The sequence below is a fragment of the Dermacentor albipictus genome, chromosome 10 (genome assembly GCF_038994185.2).
Source record: "Dermacentor albipictus isolate Rhodes 1998 colony chromosome 10, USDA_Dalb.pri_finalv2, whole genome shotgun sequence".
NCBI classification, from domain to species: domain Eukaryota; kingdom Metazoa; phylum Arthropoda; class Arachnida; order Ixodida; family Ixodidae; genus Dermacentor; species Dermacentor albipictus.
In genome coordinates this window covers 81248522-81270806 of record NC_091830.1, presented here as the reverse complement: position 1 = coordinate 81270806, position 22285 = coordinate 81248522, and the positions used below count along the sequence as shown (strand labels likewise).

Below are 22285 nucleotides of genomic sequence, written 5' to 3'. Positions count from 1 at the left end.
TATGTGAAATTTATTAGTTATCCTTGAGTGATCTCTTTGGTATTTACCATGAAAGCAAAAAATTCTTCTGGACCTGATACAAGAGGGTTCTGAAATGTTCCTGGCTTTACCACCTTGCATTCAGAATTCAAACATACACATGGTACCATATGAAAGCATGATATTTTGTTAAGCAATGGTGAAAATCACAGCTGTGTTTGATTTTCATAGCAATCTTAAATTCAGACAGAACCTGAGATAACAAAGGGACAAGCAAGTTTCAGGTCTGTGGCGTTACGGGGCGTCATGGATTATTTTTGTCTCCAAAGTAAGACTGCAAAGAACGTTCACACTGAGATGTCGCAAACATTAGGGGAGATCTTAAAGCACCGTAAAAAACTGTGTTCCTCATTTCAAGACAGGCCATTTTGCCATTGAAGATGAACCCCGCAGTGGGCGTCTCACAACCTCAACAGATCCGGCAACAGGCGATGCTGACCATAAACAAATTCTTGAGGCGAATATCCATCAAATAGATGGAACAGTCCCTGGACATCTCCTGGGAGCGTGCTTGTTTCAGTACTACCTATATTCTGCGCATGCGCAAGCTTTCAGCGAAGTGGGTGCAAAAACCTTTGAAAAGTGAACTTCTCAGAAAGAGGGACGAGTTGAGCCATCCAGAGCGGTTATGGCCCATTTTGGTGATACAAATGAGTTTTGGATAGGTTAGTGGCCGAGGATGAAACATGGCTCCACATTTATCACCCGTAAACTCAGGAACAGTCAAAGGATTGACGTCACAGTAGGTACCCATGACCGAAAAAGTTTCGCACCCAGCATAACAGTCATGGTGTCCATTTTCTGAAACAAAGTTCGGTGTTCATTTGTTGGACTAGCTGCCTCAGGGCTCTCTGTGGTATAAAGTTTGCAAACATAAGGTGACCCATAAAGGTTGGCCAACGCTTCGTAAGGAGGGCCTATCTTTGTCAAAGGTGGCCTCGTCATCCTCGGCATGTTAACTTTAAAGGGTTAGTGCACTGACGTGACGTGCGGGTGTTGTCGGTGGCGGTTGGTTTTAAAGGGAGAGACTTCACAGATAATGAGCGCTGTCGTCTGACGTCTGTGAGCGTCATTTCCAAGACGAGGCGACAAAAGTGGGAGAGTGGAATGGTGGGTGAAAAGAAAAGAAAGTAAAGCGGAGAACAAAACGGGGGGGAACACCAAGAGGAAAAAAAGGGAGGAAGAATAAGAAAAAAAAGAAAAGTAAGTACCCATGACCGAAAAAGTTCCCATGACCGAAAGTACCCATGACCGAAAATGTATGGGAGCTCGTTGGGGAAGCGAGAGGTTAGGGAGCATTCAGGGGTGTCGTTGGCGGCATGTTTTTGTGGCATTAGAAGAGCTGGTCAGGCGGTCAGGGCGCAAGTAACACAAAAGAGCCCCCCCCCCCAAAAAAAAAGAAAAAAAAAACATGAGTTGAGAAAGTGACCAGTAGCATGGCAGCAACGCGTCGAGTAATTTTGAAGTATTTAAGATGGCGACAAGGAGTCTGGGGTGGAATGTATGGGGTCTTTGTAATGGTCTTTCAAGGGACGTTAGCCCCAGTAGCTCAACGCAGGTGTCGTTACGGCGGTATACAGAAATGGCGATGCCCTGTTTGGTGGAGGCGCCGAAAAAGGTATACTAATGTCTGGGACTTCGGGATGTGTTGGTGAGGGTGTTTCAAAAAACATATAAAAAACAGACAAAAAAAGGAAAGAGAAGGGGGAACCGAAGCCGGAATAACAAATAAGAGGGTGAGGTGCCAGAAGCAGGCGGGGGTAGGTGTATATGGGAAAAATGGGGTCGTACAGTTGATGTAAACGTAAAAACATGAAAGAGTATATTAAATTGAGTAGTAGGCAGGAAAAAAATTCGAAATGGAGGAATAGGTGAGGTTAAGAATTGAGGTTAGCTGGTGGCTAGATGTGTTTTGTGTTGTCTTGGTTGATGATATGAGAATTTCAGATTTAAGTTACCGCTTTTAAACATTCTAAGTTGCCAAGTGCCAAATGAATTCCCGTCGGGTGTAGGCAATAAACTTGTGTATGAGGTATGATTCCTATATTTCCTATCGCGAGGTGAACGGAACTTTGTTTGCAGTATATAGAGACTGGCTTTGTCAAATATATGACAATGTTCATTTAAGTGGCTGGTACTGCTTTATGTTTTGTGTCCGCCCGGTGACCGTTGGCTCTTGTATGAATTTGTTCTCCAGTCTCACCTATGTATTGTTTGCTACAAGCGGCGTATTCTAGACAGTAGACTACGTTGCTTGATGTGCAGGTGAAAGCCGAAGTTATCTTGTGTGCGTAATTTGAAGCTGTACTTTTTACTGTAGTAGTACATTGAATATGTCTGCATGTAGAGCACCTGGGGTGGCCACAGGGATTGGTTCCCAATTTCGTCTTTGTCCTTAGTTTGTCATGCACAAGAATATCTTTCAAATTAGCGTTGCGTCTGTAGGCTACTCTGGGCGGGTCGGGAGAAATCTTATTATGTTTCTGGTTGCTGGTGAGAATTGGGTAGTATTTACTGAGGATGGTATTCACGTTTGGCAGTGCGTTTGATGATTTAGTAGTAAGAAGAGGCGTTGTTGTTCTTGGGATCCTCGGGTGGGGCTTGATGACCTCTGCTCGATCAAGTATGGTTGCAGCGGTGTAGGTTTTCTGAAGGTCACCGTTTTGGTGGTTCCTGTTTGATACGGTGTCTTTAAGGTGATCGAGTTTATCTATGTAGTCTTGGTTTTCAACGCAAATGCGACGTAGTCGTGTGGCTTGGCCTTTAAAGATGCCTTGTTTGCAATGTCTGGGATGGTGGCTCGTATATTCTAGGTATTGTTGTTTGTCGAAAGGTTTCTTATACAGCGTTGTCTTTAGCACCGCATTGTGTATGTATATAGTTGTGTCCAGAAAGCTTATTCGCTCAATAGAGTATTCTGATGTGAATTTTGTTGTTGGATGAAAATAGTTTAGAAATGCTACATATTTATCTACACTGTCTTGACCATGTCCCCATATTATGAATATGCCGTCTATGTATCGTAGGTATGTGCGGGGCTTGTCAGTGCAGCGCGATAGGAAATCTGTTCCTAGAATCCCCAGAAATATGTTCGCGTAGGTCGGTGCAAACGGCGTACCCATGCTTGTACCATGTATGTGTAGGTAGTAACCCGCCTCAAGTTCGAAGTAGTTGTGTGTTAGAACTAATAGAAAAAGAGACAAGTACCCTATTGAAAATTTGCCCGATGCTGGGCATAACGGAATCCATCATCCATCATAATGGTGGATTATGGTAGTGGGTATGCTGGGTGTTGGGCATGGTGGGTGCCGGGTAGCATGCTGGGTGCCGGGTGGCGTGCTGGGTGATGCTGGATGCCGGGTGGCATGCTGGATGCTGGGTGGCATGCTGGGTGCCGGGTGGCATGCTGGGTGCCGGGTGGCATGCTGGGTGCCGGGTGGCATGCTGGGTGCCGGGTAGCATGCTGGGCGATGCTGGGTGACGGGTGGCGTGCTGGGTGCCGGGTGGCGATGCTGGGTGCCGGGTGGTGTGCTGGGCGACGGGTGGCGTGCTGGGTGCCGGGTGGTGTGCTGGGCGACGGGTGGCGTGCTGGGTGCCGGGTGGCGTGCTGGGTGACTGATGGGCACAGCGGGTCAAGAGCAAGGTGTGCAATGGATTGAATGAGCAGCAAGTGCACTTGAAAAGCTTATGATGGTCTATATTCATGCACTGTTGAGTCGTGCGAAGTGTGCAGCCTGTTTCTACATGTGACTAAGTATGCAGCTATGTGTTCATCTGCCGTATGGAATAAATATGTATACTGTTATATGTGACAAACATTTTTATTGCCCATCTGGCAGGGAGGCCTCTGCTCTTTTCGGCTGGCGTACTCTCTTTCCCTGTCGGGCAGCTTCGGTAAAAAAGCTTCGCAGGTGCTTTCGCACAGCTGCGACACGGTGTTCTGCAGGTGGTGCTGCTGGCCCCGAAGGATGCAGGGCCACATACTTCTCCAGGCAGTCTAAAAGAAGAATGCAATAAATGTAGAACTAAGTTATTTTTGTTACAATTTGTAGTAATAAGTCAATGAAGGAAATCTGCTGCAATCACTTCAAGCAAGATTCAACGAAAAGTTTCAGATATTAAAATGCAGTACGATTTATTTCGCATGAACATGCTACCTGGCATGCATGCCAAAGTAGCTTTAGTTGCAGTGAGAACACATACACATTGTTTTGTTGAGTAATATGGGATTCTCGTCGAGTTGGCTTGGCTTTGTGTGTAGCTTGGCTTCGTGTAGCAATTCTTCCTTCATTTCTATTCTCAAATAAGATAACATCACTGCAAGTAAGCCAAAAGTGATGAGAGGCCACATCTTGCAGAAGTTCCAAGGCTGTGAAAGCAGCACATTGGAAAGGCAGTGGTTTAAAGGGGTTCTTTGATTCAAGCGTTGCATACTGCTTCAGGAAGCAGGATGTACACCATGGGATTCACATATACCCGATAAATAATTTAATAATAGCATTACTATACCGAGCGATTTTTCAGTTTCTAGGCTCCGAGTGATGCTATTACGTCGTAGGAGAGGAAACTCAACACGGCTTGGTCACGTGGGTCACAGTAAAGTGACATAAAACTATGCTGTGTCGTCTGCTCGCGCAACACGTGCTCTGCCAGCAGAGGTAAACAAATGGCAACTTGAAGTGCATGCCGCGATTGCTATAATTATTGCTAGAGCGACGACGGTAAGAAAATATTGCGGCTTGTGAGAGTCGATGATTCATTCTGAAGCACCGTCAGTGTTAGCTTTGAAGTGAACCGGAAAAGGCCTAGCAACGATATCGGCGCCGCCGAATGATCCGATGCGGTGAGGCTGCCGTCGGTGCCAGAGGGACCACTCATCGGTCGCTGATTGGCCTTTACACGTTGCGAAATGCCAAGTGAACAAGACCACTCGGAGCTGCTGAACTATGCGACGTTAACAGCCCTCCGCTACAGGGCTGTGCATGTCTCGGTTAGGCAGGGGCCAGGGTAAGCTCGGTTAGTGTTCTAGAAAGCCTGTAGCATAGAGAAAGGTGTTCTATATGCCTCTAGCTCGGTCATAGTGGAGGCTATCGGCATTTCATCGCTGCTCATAATATGTCACATTTTTGTACTAGTGTGCTATGACCAATATTTTCGTTCCTCCGCTGTCACAGCATAACAGCCACGCTAGCGATGGGTCTCAACCACGAGGAGGAGCTTTTAATGACTTTTTGGAGCTGAATTCAAATTATTTTGAAATATTTGCAACGTCTAATAAATCGTTGTGGGTGCCTTCGCATACAGAAGCAGCCTACAACAGGCTTTTTCTAGCCTGAAAATTTGGTGTCTCAACCCCTTTAAGCTTCTTTTCAGACCAAACAATTTGGCAAGTTATTTCAGATACTTCTTCAAAAACATTGTAATGAATGCTCCATCATCGAAAACTATGATTACACAAGTCTACATTACACTTTTTCAAAGACCATGAGGTCGCTGAAATGTACCTACTGTTTATTATATTACACAAAATTACACTAACATCATTCCTTTTTTTGGCATTTCCCTTTGCTGTGTGTACACCAACACTACTCGTACATACCGTATTTACTCGCATAATGATCGCACTCACGTAATGATCACGCCCCTAAAGTATTTGTGAAAATTCGTTTTTTCCTTTGCCGTGTAATTATTGCACCATGAACTTGTCACAGCAATGTCGTGTGCCAAGTCTAGATAATAACGATCGCGCTTACCATCTGTCAAATGCTACGTGAACAGCTCTTGAAGACATACCAAGTGGTCTGCACACACCCAACATACTTAAGCAGTGGCCCCATTTCATTCCTTTCATTACTTTCCGCACTTCCATGAAAAAAAAAAACTACAACCAAACTTGCCTCAGCTTTATTTGTAGGCTTCATAATGGCTGTGGTCAACAACATAAGAGCGCCTTTAGATTCTTTTTGTCTGCACTCGTGGGCTGTTTCTACGTCACTGGCAGCTAAGCGCGCCCATCTGTTTCCGTCCCCTCAATGCGGACACGGCTACATTACAATTATTGTCGCAAACTAGCCAATATTAACGACATTATTCATTACTGATACGGAAGAAATTGCTACAATGGGCATAATGTACTCACGAGAAGAAAAATAATCATGTTCGGCGCGTTCGGCTTGCTCTGCCGGACACCATTTTTGTTTTCGTGTCCCGTACTGACAGCGGCAGCCGCCTGCTTGTTGACCCATTGTCATCCCGCAGTAAATGCGGGGCGAAAAAAGAAAATGTTTCTTTTCATGGGACATTTACCCCCCGTAATGATTGCACACGTGAATTCTTGTCAATTTCTTTCACAAAATAGTGTGATCATTATGTGAGTAAATAAAGTACAACTTTCAGATATACAGCAGTGTTTCTTAAATCAGCTGACTGTTTACTTACTCTTCACAGCATCCACTTTCGCTGGTGTTGCCGCCAGCTTGCCGGATGATTCGGACATCGTCCGGCAAGCTTGCCCAGTCAGACTTCTTTCGCCAGCTTCTGCTGGGGTCCACAGATGCCTGGCTACATCCAGCACGCATTTGGCATCACCCCTAGACTTCATGATGTACTGCCACTTATTTTCAGGCATGTGAAGGTTTTCACCAACCAGTACCTGCAAGACACGAAGTATTTTTTTCACCGGTACTCTTAACACTAAAGCACACTTGTATAAAACAGTATGGCATAGCTGAGAACCATCCATTTCTGATAAAACCCAACAATTTCTATAGAAGGATCGACATTTGGGCGAGTTGGTACTGGTTGAACATCTTGAAGGGGCAGCGCAATAAGACGATGACAGAAGGCAGGAAACACACAGGACAGCGCTGAACTCACAACTAACTTTATTCGAAGGCATACACACACTTATGTACACAACCCATCGCCACGTGCTCTCCCGTCCATGACGTCATTATCACTGCGTAGGCAAAAAACACGAAACACCGTTTCATCTAATGCTAGGTTATGAAGCGGCCTAAAAATTCAAATTCACTATCATGCAAGTTTATCGATGGCATGCTTATACAACTCGACCCTTTTTTTCTGATATAGAAGGCCTCAATAATCTCCCTCGTAGTCTGATTTTTGTGCGTGGAAAGTACTGTGGTGTTTTTATATATTGGAGTGCACCCATGCTCAGAGCAATGCCGCGCGACATGCGAGTAGGCATTACCCGTTAGTGAGCGCCTATGTTCAGATAATCTAATATTGAGGCAGCGACCTGTTTGACCTATGTATACGTGACCGCAGGAAAATGGTAGTTCGTAAACGACTCCCATTCTACAGTGCACAAACGGGGAAGAATGCTTAATAGTGCAGCCTTTCCCAGCATGAGTGGAGGCAGCCTGGGCCAATTTCCTATCGATCTTACCACAAATTTTGATCAACTTGTTAGGGGCGGAAAAAACAACCTTTATATCAAGTCTGCCTGCTATATTCCTGAGATTATGTGATAATTTATGTACATATGGAATTACAACCAGTTTTTTCTTCTTGTCGGCATGCTCAGGATTATTTATTCTTGTGGGTGTTGCTAGTTTTACACGTTTGACAAGCTTCTGTACTGTCATGCGGATAGCATCCTCTCGAAAGCTTTTTCGGTTCTATTTTCCGCACTCTCTAAATCGTGTTTTCACAAGACGTCTAAGAGTTTCTTAACACAACTGGAACGTTTGAGAGCGGCAGGTTTTCTAGAGGATGCTATCCGCATGACAGTACAGAAACTTGTCAAACGTGTAAAACTAGCAACACCCACAAGAATGAATAATCCTGAGCATGCCGACAAGAAGAAAAAACTGGCTGTAATTCCATATGTACATAAATTATCACATAATCTCAGGAATATAGCAGGCAGATTTGATATAAAGGTTGTTTTTTCCGCCCCTAACAAGTTGATCAAAATTTGTGGTAAGATCGATAGGAAATTGGCCCAGGCTGCCTCCACTCATGCTGGGAAAGGCTGCACTATTAAGCATTCTTCCCCGTTTGTGCACTGTAGAATGGGAGTCGTTTACGAACTACCATTTTCCTGCGGTCACGTATACATAGGTCAAACAGGTCGCTGCCTCAATATTAGATTATCTGAACATAGGCGCTCACTAACGGGTAATGCCTACTCGCATGTCGCGCGGCATTGCTCTGAGCATGGGTGCACTCCAATATATAAAAACACCACAGTACTTTCCACGCACAAAAATCAGACTACGAGGGAGATTATTGAGGCCTTCTATATCAGAAAAAAAGGGTCGAGTTGTATAAGCATGCCATCGATAAACTTGCATGATAGTGAATTTGAATTTTTAGGCCGCTTCATAACCTAGCATTAGATTAAATGGTGTTTCGTGTTTTTTGCCTACGCAGTGATAATGACGTCATGGACGGGAGAGCAAGTGGCGATGGGTTGTGTACATAAGTGTGTGTATGCCTTCGAATAAAGTTAGTTGTGAGTTCAGCGCTGTCCTGTGTGTTTCCTGCCTTCTGTCATCGTCTTATTGCGCTGCCCCTTCAAGATGTCCAACAATTTCTGTTCTGCACATCAGAAATGTTTTATAAAAATGGTGTTAAACTAAATCTCACCTTGAAATTGACCTTTCTGTAATGGGTACTAATACATGCAAGTGACTAACTTAACAAAATTTGCCCACCTTGCGTGAGCAAACAGAATATATTATAGTTCAACACTGCAATAAAGAAATCAACGAAGAAAGCAAAAAAAACTGGTTCCAATAGGTGCAGTGCCGAGCAAAGAACAGTGAAAGAATGAGTTCGAGCAATGAGGCCTCAAAAATTGAAAGCCTTGGAGTTTTTTTCACATACGCCCGCGTACGACGCCGGTTCTGGCCGGATCTCTACCGCTCTGTGCCTCATTATGTCGCAACTTGCCAATTGTGTCAGCACCGGAAGAAACCTCCCCTGCCACCTGTTGGACGACAACATCCAATTGAAGTTCCCTCTGAACCTTTTCTTTCACGTAGGTCTTGACCTGCTCAGCCCTTTTCTGATGACAACTAGAGGAGGAACAAGTGGATGGCTGTCGCTACTGATTATGCGACATGCTATGCGATAACAAAGCTGTTGCCAACTAGTTGCGCAACTGACATCACTTATTTTCTCCTCCCCGATGTTATTCTCCACCACGGTGCACCTTGACAGTAACAGACCTGGCCGCTCGTTCTTCTCTCAAGTTGTCGACGACCTCCTCCACTCTGTGCACAAGCTGTCCACCACCTAACACCCACAAACAAACGGTCTTACAGAATGTCTCAACCCAACACTCGTAGAGATGCTGTCGATACACGTTTCCACCGATCACTGCAACTGGGACACGACGCTGGCCTACGTGACATTTGCATATAACTTGTCCTGACATGACACCACAGAATATTCAACCTTGTATTTTTTGTAATGGTTGTGACATTTAAACTATATGTCAGTGGCTGGTTAGAAACGCTGACTTTTCTTGAGGCTCATGCGTGTTTACATTAGCGCTCGACTATGTATGTGCACTAACGTTACTTTCCCGACACGTGGCATAATTGTTGATACAAACATCTTTTTTACCTGAAATTTCATTAGAAATCACATCTATGCAGACAAAGTGAAAGAATTCGGCCTCACCTGTCCATTGACAACACAAAAGAGCTCGTCTGCTTCAGGTGGCCCTGTGTGTGCTGCAGCAGGCGAAACAGCACTGCCTGATGCAGTCGCCTCCGCTGCAACCAATGGCAAAATTTATTGAAACATATAGTGGTCATGGCTACTAATTCAGTGCAGAAATCACAGGAATAAAAACAGATAAATAGGCAGACCAACATATATGCATGATTATGCACTGAAAGCCTGCCATGAAGTTACAATTTTTAACTAGCTTAAAACTATGGGGTTTTATGTGCTAAGAGTATGATTAAATTATGTGGCATGTCACAGAGGGGGGACTCTGGAATAATTTGGACCACCAAGGGTTCTTTAACATGCACCTAAATCTAAATACACGGGTGTTTTCGCGTTTCACCCCTATCGAAATGTGGGTGCCGTGGCCGAGATTCAATCCCGTGACCTTGTGCTTGGCAGCGCAACACCATATAGCTTTAACTTGCTTAAACCAGTGCTTTGTTAAAGGGAAGCTGCAGAGTTATCCAGAAAAAAAAATGAGTGAAGAGCTGTACATAATGGTTTTCAACCCTCCGAATTCGAATATTGCATTGAAATTGAGCGAAAGAAAGCGCAAACAGATTTTATTTCGACAAAAAGTGCAGGAGCAGACTCGGGGCAGCTCACGTGCCTCGTTTCCGTCTGTTATTGGTCGGGCACCTCGTGACGTCGCCAATGGTGTTCGTCCGGACCGACCGCTACCACCACACATGAAGCACGGTGCAAGGTGGTTTGGCGCTGTGGTTTAGTGAGACGCTAATGGTAAATCTCGAGAGGTTGCGTTTCTCTGAGGATTTCGGCGTTGCTCCCTACATGTACATAGCCGGCCTCTCCAAGAAGCAAAAGTTGCTGGTAGCAAGCAGTGCTTTCGACGCAAACGAAAGCGAAGTTTTAGCATCTCCTCATGTTCAAAATGTTATTTGGCGAGAATGCTTTTTGCAAAGCTGTATTCAGTGATCCAATGAGTTTGTTTCCGGGCAAACAACTGTACTGTTATGTTACTGCATGCCTCTTCATGGAACGTAAGCAGGGATGCGATCGTCGGCATTTGTGCGCTGCCCCAAAGCTGTTGGCAATATACACAGACGGTTTACATGGGGGAGAAGTTTTCCACCTCTTGTAGCACATGCAGTGACCTTCATCAGCGCGCCATTCGCACCCTACTCATAACCGGAGCCGTAAAGGCGGTGAATGCCGTCAGCTACGTGAGATAGCCGGTTTCTCTTTGTGCGCGAGGGGAGCGTCCTGGTGTGCGCTGGCTTTCGAACACATGCAAACTTTACACTTGCACTGCGTTATGGCAGCTACAGGTAGGCTGTTTCACAACATACATGCGAATAGAAAATTGACGGCGGTTTGCGACGAAACCTGCATCAAGGGTGGGAGATAAATATGTACCTTCTGTTCAGCGTGCAAACACGAAGGAGCTAGCAGTAAATCAAAATGCAGGTTTGGACAAGTTCGTGTATTCATAAGGTCTTCAAAGACCAATTACCAGTCCCCGTTCCACCTTTGTGCATTCGTTTCCCCGACCTTTTCACGCTGCATTTAGAAAGCCTGCTAGCAGCAAGTCGTACTCTCACTCATCCACGCATTATTGATAAACTCTGGTAATAAATGTCGTCACGGAAGTGATTAGAGCACAGCACTGTTGTTTTTGAGTGCTTGAAATTATTTCGATTCACAGCAGCCTCCCCCTTAGCTGCAAACTTCTTGTCTTGCGGGAAGCACTGGAACATCGTCGCGGCTGCTGGTGTTCATGCAACCGTAGGCTGCAGAGCGCTGGCATGATTGGCAATACCGTCAAATACCACTCTACATACACATAAACAAAAGAATGCAGGGTCGAGCGAAGCAAATTATGACGGCACGCATGCAGAAACAAGCGCGGTCAGGCACGGTCGGGAAGACTGCGAAGGAACGAAACACCAGTGCCGACGTCACTACGCCCCGGTTTCCAGTCTCCACTCGCATCGTCAGCAGCAGCACGTGGCGCTCGACGGGGGGGGGGGCAAAGCAACAGCGCAGTTTTAACCGGCGATTACGTCACTCCTAAGTGAAAAATCCCACCCAACATTCACCTGCATGGTTTATAGGATTCCCGCTTCCGTATATGTGCGTCTTATTGAATTCGACAGACTCTTCAGCTTCCCTTTAAGCCACAGAATCACCACAATAGTAGATCCTTTAATGCAGTTTTGCTTGGTGAAATAGTAGACACTGGTGCGCTTAAGCAGCAGGTATAGCTTGTAATGTTGCAATTACTATACTAAGAAAATGAGGACAAACTTGCATAGTGTGCATACTCGCTATAACGGTGCATACTTAACAGTGTTCTGCAAAGCATTCATTGCACTAGTATATGTAACAGAAAGTTATACCCTGCCTCAATGTAACCATAGTTGACAAATAATATGTTCTCTAAATTAATTGCCACAAAAATGGTCCTTCACCACCAGCATCACTCCTCTGTCTCTAGAGGTTGGCCACTCAAAACTATCGGCAGACACGTGCACAGAAAAAATATCTTGTAAGTGGTCTTTTGCTTTGTATCTTGACCAGTAAAAGTACCTGATGTGTTTTCTCCACTAAATAAAGAATAAAGCTCACTCACATGCAAGTCCCATCCTTGCTGTGGTTGACGAACTACTGTCGCCTTCGTCCATAGTGGTGGACTCGAGCACCCCTGCACAATCATAAGAAACTGAAAAACATTTTGCTTTGACAAGAGCTTTATGCACAGTGAAACCTCAACATAACAAGCTATTTTCATTTACTGATTTTAGTTCCACTGAAAGCCATGTATTTCTTAGGCAATGTGCAAAAGTATTTTTGCGACACAGTTTTAATCAAGTTTTTAGCCATCTGATATATGTGCTTGGAACTGAAAGGTAAATCCTGAAATGTCGACAGATGCAGAGGTTATTTGCATGCATTCTTTCATATTGCTATGTGCTACTAGAAAATGATGTCCACCCTTGGATTTAGACATATCCACAAGCCGCAGTTGCTTGGTGATCAGATGGTGATTCGCTTTGTTTGATGTTGGCTGGATTCTATGGTGGCCAGTGTTTATTACCCTTGTAAACATTTTTACATATATGTGCAGCCATGGGACAAGGAATGGATGACGAATGCCAACTAACAACCGAGTTTATTGATCGACAAATCATTAAAAATGCTTGGTCATGTGGTGCGTACCAATAAATTAGGACATTCAAAATGTCTTTTTCTTTGCGATGCAGTATAACAGACATTTGGCTCACACACGAGGCAGAATCTGTGTACATGCGATGCCTCAGCTTTCTCTAGGCATGTTAGTTTGCCATTTTTGAACAGCATTGCGGTTTGGCAAAACGGGGCCGCATTGGCAGTGCCTACAATGTGCCGCCAGATTTGAGCCTGTAGAATTTGTAACAGCAGCATTCAGTCTGTTTATAGTACATTTTGCGGCATGATAGCGGTACCGTGTATACCACCACTACTTAACACAAGACGAGCTGCCAAGTGCGTTTTATCTTACACAAAGTTGTGGATGCCTGCCACGTTTTGTTGACCAGATTTCTCGTCCCACTTAGCTGATCTCACAGAAAAGACAACTCAGACCTGATATTTGTTACCAATTTTTTTCAGTCCATGTCCAACATCTCGTGTTTGCAAGGAGTAACGGCCAATTATTTTTTGTTTGTGCTGTTTTGGGCGATTGTCTTTCTCCTCTTGACAAGCCCTTCATAGAGATAATAGTAGATTTAGGAAAACTGTCCTTCTATAGCTGGCTTAGCTGTCGTGAAAAACTTAAATCGGCAACAAGGTGACAAGACTTCCCAAGAGCCAAAACTAAACATGCTGCATGTATGCTGCTTTTTAATAATTTTGAGTGTGCTAACCAGCCTTAAGATTTGAAGTTGAGATTCATTACATGTCCCAAATGTGAGCAGTACAAACCAATATTGACTTACTCGTCTGCACGCTAAAAATCAGCATAAAGAGGCATACAGTCGCCGACCAATTTTTCGGACTCCAAAAATTAGGACATGCTCGATTATTCGGTCTTCTTAGCGGCACCGCCACTCTCTCCATAGACCATAATGTATAACAACTGCCGAAAGTTTGGACACCTTGCAACCTCTAGTCTGATTTTTCACACACTCCTTGAGCGAATTCGATCGAGAGCACCATGCATGGGCTTTGACCGCTGCCTGGTTCGACTTGCTGAATGACATTTTTGTATTGAACGGAGCCTCCTTGCTGCCCCACGAAGTGGCGCTCCTGCAAATCGCCGCTCATCATCGTTTCTGCCCGGATAGAGTGGCTCTACAGCAGTTCCGGTTTCAGCTTAGTAAGCCATATCAAGACAATCCAGCAGCTGATTTGTTTCTTCGCGTACGACGCTGCGAGTAGGCTACATTTTTCGTTTGTGCAACTGGTGTCGGTGTGACGGCATGGTGATGTTTGCTTTGTGTGCTGTGTCGAGGTTGCGGTGATCCAACGTGGCATACGTAAACATCGCGTCAAGTGTTTAATGGCGCAGACAGCGCTGGGCAATGCCGGCAAGCGGGTTCCGGGAGGCCCGGGATTTGACGCCTACCAATGTGCTCCCTACTGACGCTGAATATATTCTGCCGAGTCCTGCGCAGTGGTTGCATTGCAATTACGGACACCGTCTCATTTGAGTTTCACAGCTGCTGACACTGCTGTACTGACATGCGCAGAACTCGACGAAAGACGAGATCATTCCTCAGGTTTCTGCTGCACCGCCGGAGATGAGTCGGAAGATGACGTACAATGTGCTATGCTGCCGTCACATGCAGAGCGTGTACAAGCAGCGACTGCTTTCAGCCACCTATAGTGACCGTACGGCCCTCTCCAAGATTCAGGCTTATCTGATTGTGTGTAAACGGAACAGCGTGCAACAGCACATTCATGATTTCTTCAAGCCTACTGCCGAGCCAGAACAAGTGCGTGGAAATCAAGGATTTTTTTTTTCTTAATCTGCTTTTTCGGACACCTGTTTATTCGGACATTTCCACAGTTCCTGTGAGGTCCAAATAAACGGTTTACAACTGTAGCTAGCTGCAACGTGTTTCGGTTTAGCTCTTTCAGTCTTATCACCATGTTGCCAACTTAATTTTTTAGCGACAGCTAAGCCGGCTAAAGAAAGGTGGTTTTCCTAAATCCACTACTATTTCTGTGAAGGGCTTGTAAACAAGATAAATATAGGCACTTCCCCATAGCAGCAAAAAAAAACAAAAAAAGAAGAAATTGCTGTTATTTCTTACACACGTAGGGTGGACCATGGACTGAAGAAAATTGGTAACAAACATCAAGTGCGAGTTTCTTTTCTGCAAGAGATCAGGTAAGTGGGACGTGTAATCTGGTCAACAAAACTTGGAAGGTGTCGACAACTGCATCAGATGAAGCACATGGCAGTTCGTCTCGTGTACAGTAGAGGTGGTATATGCGATATCGCTATGATGCAGCAAACTGTACTATAAATATACTGGATGCTGCTTTAATGTTAGTCTCAAGGCTTGTTCATGCTACCAACTTTATACCGACACTGACAAGAAAACGACGAGACATGACACCAGTGATTGGCCAACTAGTTGGCAGACAGTGTTAGTGGCACTGAGTGGCATTCTCATAAAAAGCCAACAAACACTGACACCAAAGATAGGGGAAATTACTTGTGCTTAATGAATGAAATAAAGAAACAATAAATTAATGGAAATGAAAGTGGATGAAAAAACAACTGGTTGCAAACAGGAAACGATCCCACAACCTTCGGATGCGAAGGTTGTGGGATCTCAATGTCTAGATGACGATAGTGCGGCATCGAGACATTGTAGTAAGCGGGTTATTTCACCATGGAAAACATACAAAAGTTGACAGTGCAGCAGCTTCTCAGGGTTAAACCAATATATTTGTAAGACCGGTATCATAATAGCTTGGTTTGACTGTACATCATTTTTTCCAAATGAGAGAAAGTTGTATTTCTGCATGAAAGCATGAGGTATGCAGTTCTGTAAAGGAGTTTTCTTTCTTCACGTAACGGCAAACAGGTGCGCGTTACAATTGAGGGTGTGTTAGAATCAACTAAATGCGGTACTTGCTGATGCGGTACTATCCACCTGGACTGTTTGAGCAATTTGGGAAGTTATTTTTACAACTGTAAACACCTTCAAAATTTCAAATTACCAAAATTCACAATGTAATTACATTTTTCGCTGCAAGTGTGGCTTTACTATATTGAGGGTTAGGTGTATTAGTTCCATTGCTAGCCAATTCTATTGCAGATGCATGCAAGAGACGAGGTCACACATGCATTTCACAACTAAAATTAAGTCACTCCATGACGTATATAGTGGCTTTGCAAAACCTGTAAGCAGCTATTAATGTTTGCAGAAAGTAAAAAGCAGGTTAGAGGAAAATGTACATTGACAGTGACAACAGTCGCAGACAGAAGGGTGCCATGCATTTGCAACACCCTTATTCTGGTCTGTTGTCTTCTACCTACACTTACTGAAGCTGCGGCACGGAAAGTGCAGTTTTCATGCTACGTGATATGGGTGGAGGAGGACTTTTTCTAGACGAACTTAAAAAATGGTGACTTCCTGCATTAGCTACACTCATCTGGACACTGTACATAAAAAAATAGTCTAGCTACCAGTCAACCACACACTTTGCTCGTCAAGTGGCATATGCACAACTTTTTTGAAACATGACTTACACAGATAGGCACAAAGAAAACAGATAGGCACACAGAATAACAGTACCTTCATTCAAAGGTGCCGCTGTGCAGACCACTGGGTCTGGCACTTCTGAAGCCTGGTGGCCCATGGTCACCGAAGGTTGTTCACCATCTCTGGACTTGCGAGCTATCTCTGCATTTAAATTTATTAATGCTGTGTTCAAATAACTGCCAGCAAAGCACTGTCATACACTTCAATTAGCAAAAAAAATTCATTACTGTCTGCCACTGCTTCACAAATGTGAGGTACAGGTCATGTATTGAGCACACATATTTAGTAGATTCCAACAGGTATGCATCAAGAATGCACCCTCATTCAAGGGTACCAATGTAGGCTTGTTGGTACATCTTGACAAAAATGGAGTTAGAAACAATTACAAAAGAAGGCATGTTGGATACACAGACACTACTATCATGCATGCATAAACATGCATTTCAAATGCTACTCGAATATCATGGCACACCTGCTATCCCACCAGTATCTATCAAGCGACAATCCACAATGGTGTTTATTTCCTTCACCGAGCTGAACTAAAGTACCTTGAGCATGTGTTACCAATAACCTATCTGCTCAGGTTCAGTTTATTAGGTTAGTGACTTCACAATTTCTGCCCACAATAACTTTGATAGTAGCTTGAACTCGTAAACCAGGAGAAAATTCAGGAGTCGCCAGGTATGAATAAGGGATGTCTGCAGTGACCATAATGACAAATAACTAGGCACCAAGCAAACACTATGCTCAATGTAAATAATGAATAGCAATGTTTATGTGTGAACTTCGTGTGAAAAATGCACCATGAACCAGCTGGGTACTATTCTGATTTCAATATTGCACTCTGTCAAACAAACTATTAAAGTCTGGGGTTTTACGTGCCAAAACCCTGACACGGTTATGAGGCATGCCATAGTTGGGGGACTCTGAATTTATTTTCACCAGCTGGCATTCTTTGATGTGCACCCAATGCATGGTACATGAGCTTTTTTGCATTTTGACCCCATTTATACGGGGCCGCCATGGCCAGGATTTTCTCCCATGCCCTCAGGCTTACCAGCGAAATGCCAAAGCCATGTTGCCACCGCGGCGGGCTGTCGAGCAAATTATTATGACCAAGAAGTGGAATATCAAAACCATAAGAAGCCAACAGGCAAGACACTAAAGGAAAGCATATGCGAAGTTTAGTTGTACATTTACCTGCACCATAAAAATCATGAAATAAAAGGAAATTTCAGCAGACAAATAAACAATGCGCCCCTGGTGGGGACCGAACTAACAGCCATTGCATTACATGTGCATTTAGTGGCAAAAATATCCTGTATGCCTTCATTGGCTTTTTTGCCTGTTAGCTTGTTCTGGTTGTCATTAAAAAAGATCAAGCGCCTCGGTTTCTTTTCTTGATCAAGTGGAACAACATGATGTTTGCTAAATCTGTGAAACCATTGTAGTTTCATCCCTTATGAATGCATGGACAATATGGATGGCAGTGCTGCGCCTTGCTGGCATTATAAAACAATAGCTCATTATCCTCATGTACTTGGGGAATTAATAAATTGCCCACAATGATTTTCTTTACAATCCAGCAAGAGCATATCCTCATTAATTGAAAAGAAGTACCAGCAGCGCGACATTATTGGAAAGTGTGCTAATGCTGCACAGTGCTCATGGGAAAACTCAACATAAGCCATTAAGCACCAAATTGTGGAAGCGAGGCAGGCAACTAATTTGTTAATGTGGCCACTATTTCTTGTTGTAAGGTGATAAGGCTACTGAGAAATACATTATGTACTCACCAAACTTATCCAGCAGAGCTAGGGTTAACTTTTTGTTAACCTCATCTGCTTCTTTAAGTTTTTGCTTCAGCTTCCGCAGCTCTGTTGCCTGTTTTTCTATTGTGGATTTCAGTTCAGCCACGTCTTCTGGTGGCTCACTGGCCTGAAAATTGAAGCAGTGCAAATAAATAAGATGCATCACTATATTCTACTGAGCAGTGTACTCCTGTCCATTTTGGCACACAACGTGGCTCCAAAAAAGTCCTTTATGTTCTGTTCATACCTTGTGCTGCTCCAAAATTCGTTCATGGAGAGCCTCTGTGGCTGCAACGCGCTGTTTTTTTACCTCTCGTGGTGTTGGCTCCTTCTACAGAGGTGGGATAAGCAACAGAGGAAAAATTAAATGCTCCCTCAAGGTAAATACCTATAGATGAAATCCTATAAGCATACTTGAATTTGAAGCACTAGTTGCCTCATTCAGCACACTTTAAAGTAGCTAGGTATGCATGTTTGTGACTCGCCTTGCTTTAATAAAAAGAAGATGGTTGACCAGTGGTACAATCATACCTCTACGTAGCATTGAGCACCGCAGACTGGTGTTCTAACCGTTAGGCCACAATTACACGCATGCTTAAGTTTCAAAGCCAGCCTGCTCTTGAAACACTCGGCGCCTGCACCCCATGTCTTTTCCTCATCATCTTTCCCTGCGACCGCTCACACTTATAGATGCCTTGTTGTACTGTACTTTCTCTGGGACTGGCCTACTTTTTTTAGTACTTTTTTGCAGCAGCTTACACTATGTAGAAACTATGCAGCATTGCACTAACTTGATGACTGCCTAGGCTAATCATATTTTACCATTTCTTTGGCGGAATACAAATGCCATAATTTCCCAGACCCTGCATTACATAGCCTTAAGTATGATTGATTATATAACACAGTCCCTGATCATGGCACAATCAGTGCTTCTCTCAATTAGTTCACCCACTACCTCTAAGTAGAAAACAATGATCGCCATGTCGTAAGGTCATGGCAAATAGCTGGCAATAGCCGATCATGCCATTGCTGGCTCATGATCCTTTTAACACGGTTATCGCCATGCTTCTGTCACACATACACATGCTCACTGCCCCGACACACTACTGAATTTACAAAAAACATGTTCGTCCACCAGGCTTCCCTTTGTGGAACTCCAAACAAGGCTGGATAGCCAGGCACCTTGCCAAATGCTTTGCATAACATGAATTTTCACAGCAAATGGTATCTGCACAATTTTTTTTAGTAGACAATTATTTCACTGGTATATTGCTTAACTCTGAACACCACATGAACAGCATGCAAGTGGTGGTATCGAGATAAAATGGCCAAGTAATTATAGCGCTTAGAAATACTCACTCTGTGCTTGCGGGATGCCGGCAGCTCCCCCTGAACTTTTATTAGTCTGGGGAATGACTCCCTCATTTTCTTTAGCTTTGTGTTGAGGCCGTCCAGGGTGTCTAAAACCGAAACAGCAGCACAGTGTCAACAGTCACATTTAACTACAGTCAACAATACCAAGTGCATGCAGTTGCACACAGACGTACAAAAAAAAAAATTAAGGATGCTGTTATCAGCTGAACATCATTATGACAATCTCCCTGCACAGCCTTGCACTAGAATGTGAGGCGTGAAAATTTTTCGTGATCCGAGCTCACATTCCCAGGGAATGTGGCTGAAAGTTGGCTGGCCTCCACATCTCGGGCAAGAGCCCACGCATGCCATGAGGTAGGTGGATGGCAAGTTTCAACCGTAAGTGCAGGCATGTACTCGTTTGCGGGCAGTACCACTCATATGCTTCCCTTATACTTAGGTGAATGTGTGGCGGGAGGTACACTTTCTCTACACTGGTGTTCTAGGGCATCCTGGGGAGTGAGGGGCACCAGTGGTGGGAGGAAGGTGCCTGTATGGGGTCAGTAGCTCGGTAAGCAATAGCTGTAGCAGCACTGTCCACTGTCTGTTCCTGTAGCTGCAATGTGTCCCAGGCACCATGTGATACTGTGTTCCTGGTTTATTGCTGCACCTAAGGGGCAGATGCCACATGCAGGAATGCAGGCGCTACTTAATAGCACACTATTTGCGAGTCCATGAAGATAAATGATCCTTGCTTCATGTCTTCTTTGGTTTTGATTGCGAGGGCGATGGCTGAGGCGTCTGCCATGTTTGCCAAGCTGGACTTGGCTGAGGCACAGGTGGATATACCTGGCCTACGGTCTGAGCCAACGGTGGTCTATGAAAAGCCATGTGTGCGCAGTGGACCGTGTCCGTGTAAAGTGTGTCTGGGTCCATTTCGTACTGTTTTGCAAGTTGTCTGGCCATTACATCGCGACGCGTACGGCAGTACAAGGCAAACATGTTTTGGCACAGGCGCGGTGTGGATTTGGGGACGGATATTGGTAGTTCCTTATTGCTGTACTGTGGCCAGATGGGATACCCGAAGCCATGTAGCACCTTCCTACAAACTTTCTTGTTGAGACATGAGGGCCGCGATCCTCAGCTCTTCAAAGGTCATGTAGATTCCTAAGACGAGAAGCCGATCCATGCGTGTGCCTGCTGGTAGTCCGAGAGCAGCCTTGTCTCAACAAGAAATTGAAACATGAAATTTTTCGCGGGCTGCCATTCTCAATATTGTTAGGAATAATTTTGTAACGGATGGAAGACCTGGTATAAGCAACCTTAGCGATAGAATGTTGTGACAATATAAACCGCTTATACTACATGTCATATAGCATGGCATATAGCATACATGTACTTAAATATATATGAACCTCCCGACGAAATCGACGGCAATTCGCTTGGAGTGTCCATATAATTGCTATCGCAATACAAATTTAAAATATCTTTTTGCAAACAGATCTTGAGACCTGTTTGGAAACAACCTTTAGGCTCAGGAATTAGGCCTTGACGCGGATGTCTTGGACATGCAAAATTAGTAACTTCCTGTGACAACTGCTTTGCATCTGTCTACGTATGCATCAACACTTCGAAAAGCAGCTGTTAAAACACAAATAGGCTCAAGATGTGTACGTCCATCCGTTGTGATGATGCGATAATGTCAACGACGCACGCGGCGCACATTTGCGCAACATCAACGCAAGCATACAATACCGTAGAGCACATGTGACAACACATTTATGTCCTGTGATACTATGCTAACACTGCACATACTAATGCATGTCAGGCACTCCCTAATCTCATAAAAGTGAGGCACATTGCCGTTTTCGAACGAAATTTCTGCAAGGCCCCATTATGACGCCCAACGATAGTTTTTGCTAGCTTCGCAGTTTCTGGTAAAGATAACCGTGGACCAATAAAGCGTTAGACAGACAGCCAGGCATCGACGGAGACTACAGAAGACGCAAAACTTGCCCAGTGTAACAATATAAACATAGGGAAGCAAGGCTTACTTACCTGCCAGGGCATGCACAAAGGCCGGGTAATAGCCTTCAGTAGCGCCGTCTTCGCTACACCAGTGAGCCTGCACTTCTCTTGCCTTTGTGAAGTCTTCTTCGTTTTCTGGCTCGAACGACTTTATGAGCCGCACAGGCAATATCGCGCGGTAGTTGTCGCGGTATTTAACGTAGGCTAGCATGTCTACACGCGGCAACAGCAACAACGGCGCCTCAACACACACCTACACGGCTACGGCTACAACCACGGAGTGGCTACAACTTTGTCTCCGCCCGCGTGCAACGTCACATACACCCTACAACGAAAGGTTCCTGTAACTTCCTGTACTTTGCTGTGGCCTTGCCATCCTAGCTTAAATAGTTCATGAAAATAATATTAATAATATCGACTGATGTGTTAACCTCCAAAATTTGCCTTAGACCGCACCGGCAGATTTCGGAGGGCATGTTCGATCGGTTTCTGTTTCGTTGCGCAAAATCGCTCGCGCGCATTTTGGGATTGGACGCAGCACATGTACATGTCGGTGAGATTATTGGCCATATGAGGAGTAAAATACAACCACAGGTTAAAAAAAAATTAAGGGCAATATAA

The 22285-nt window shown here is 44.5% G+C and overlaps 1 protein-coding gene across 2 annotated transcripts; it reads right to left on the bottom strand.

Annotated features, from left to right (window-relative positions):
- Positions 1 to 3854: 3854 nt before the first annotated feature.
- LOC135921259 (BEN domain-containing protein 5-like) lies at positions 3855 to 21921 on the bottom strand. 2 transcript variants are annotated; one of them, XM_070527144.1, is made up of 9 exons: positions 21695 to 21921; positions 19643 to 19743; positions 18531 to 18614; positions 18269 to 18410; positions 16506 to 16613; positions 12344 to 12433; positions 9697 to 9791; positions 6478 to 6691; positions 3855 to 4036 (listed from the first exon to the last, which is right to left on the bottom strand). In XM_070527144.1, the coding sequence occupies exons 1-9, from the start codon at positions 21873 to 21875 to the stop codon at positions 3861 to 3863; spliced, it is 1191 nt and encodes a 396-aa protein (XP_070383245.1). In that variant the 5' UTR covers positions 21876 to 21921; the 3' UTR covers positions 3855 to 3860. The 2 variants fall into 2 exon arrangements, with proteins under 2 accessions (XP_070383245.1, XP_070383246.1); XM_070527145.1 differs by having other exon boundaries at positions 12344 to 12415.
- Positions 21922 to 22285: the final 364 nt, after the last annotated feature.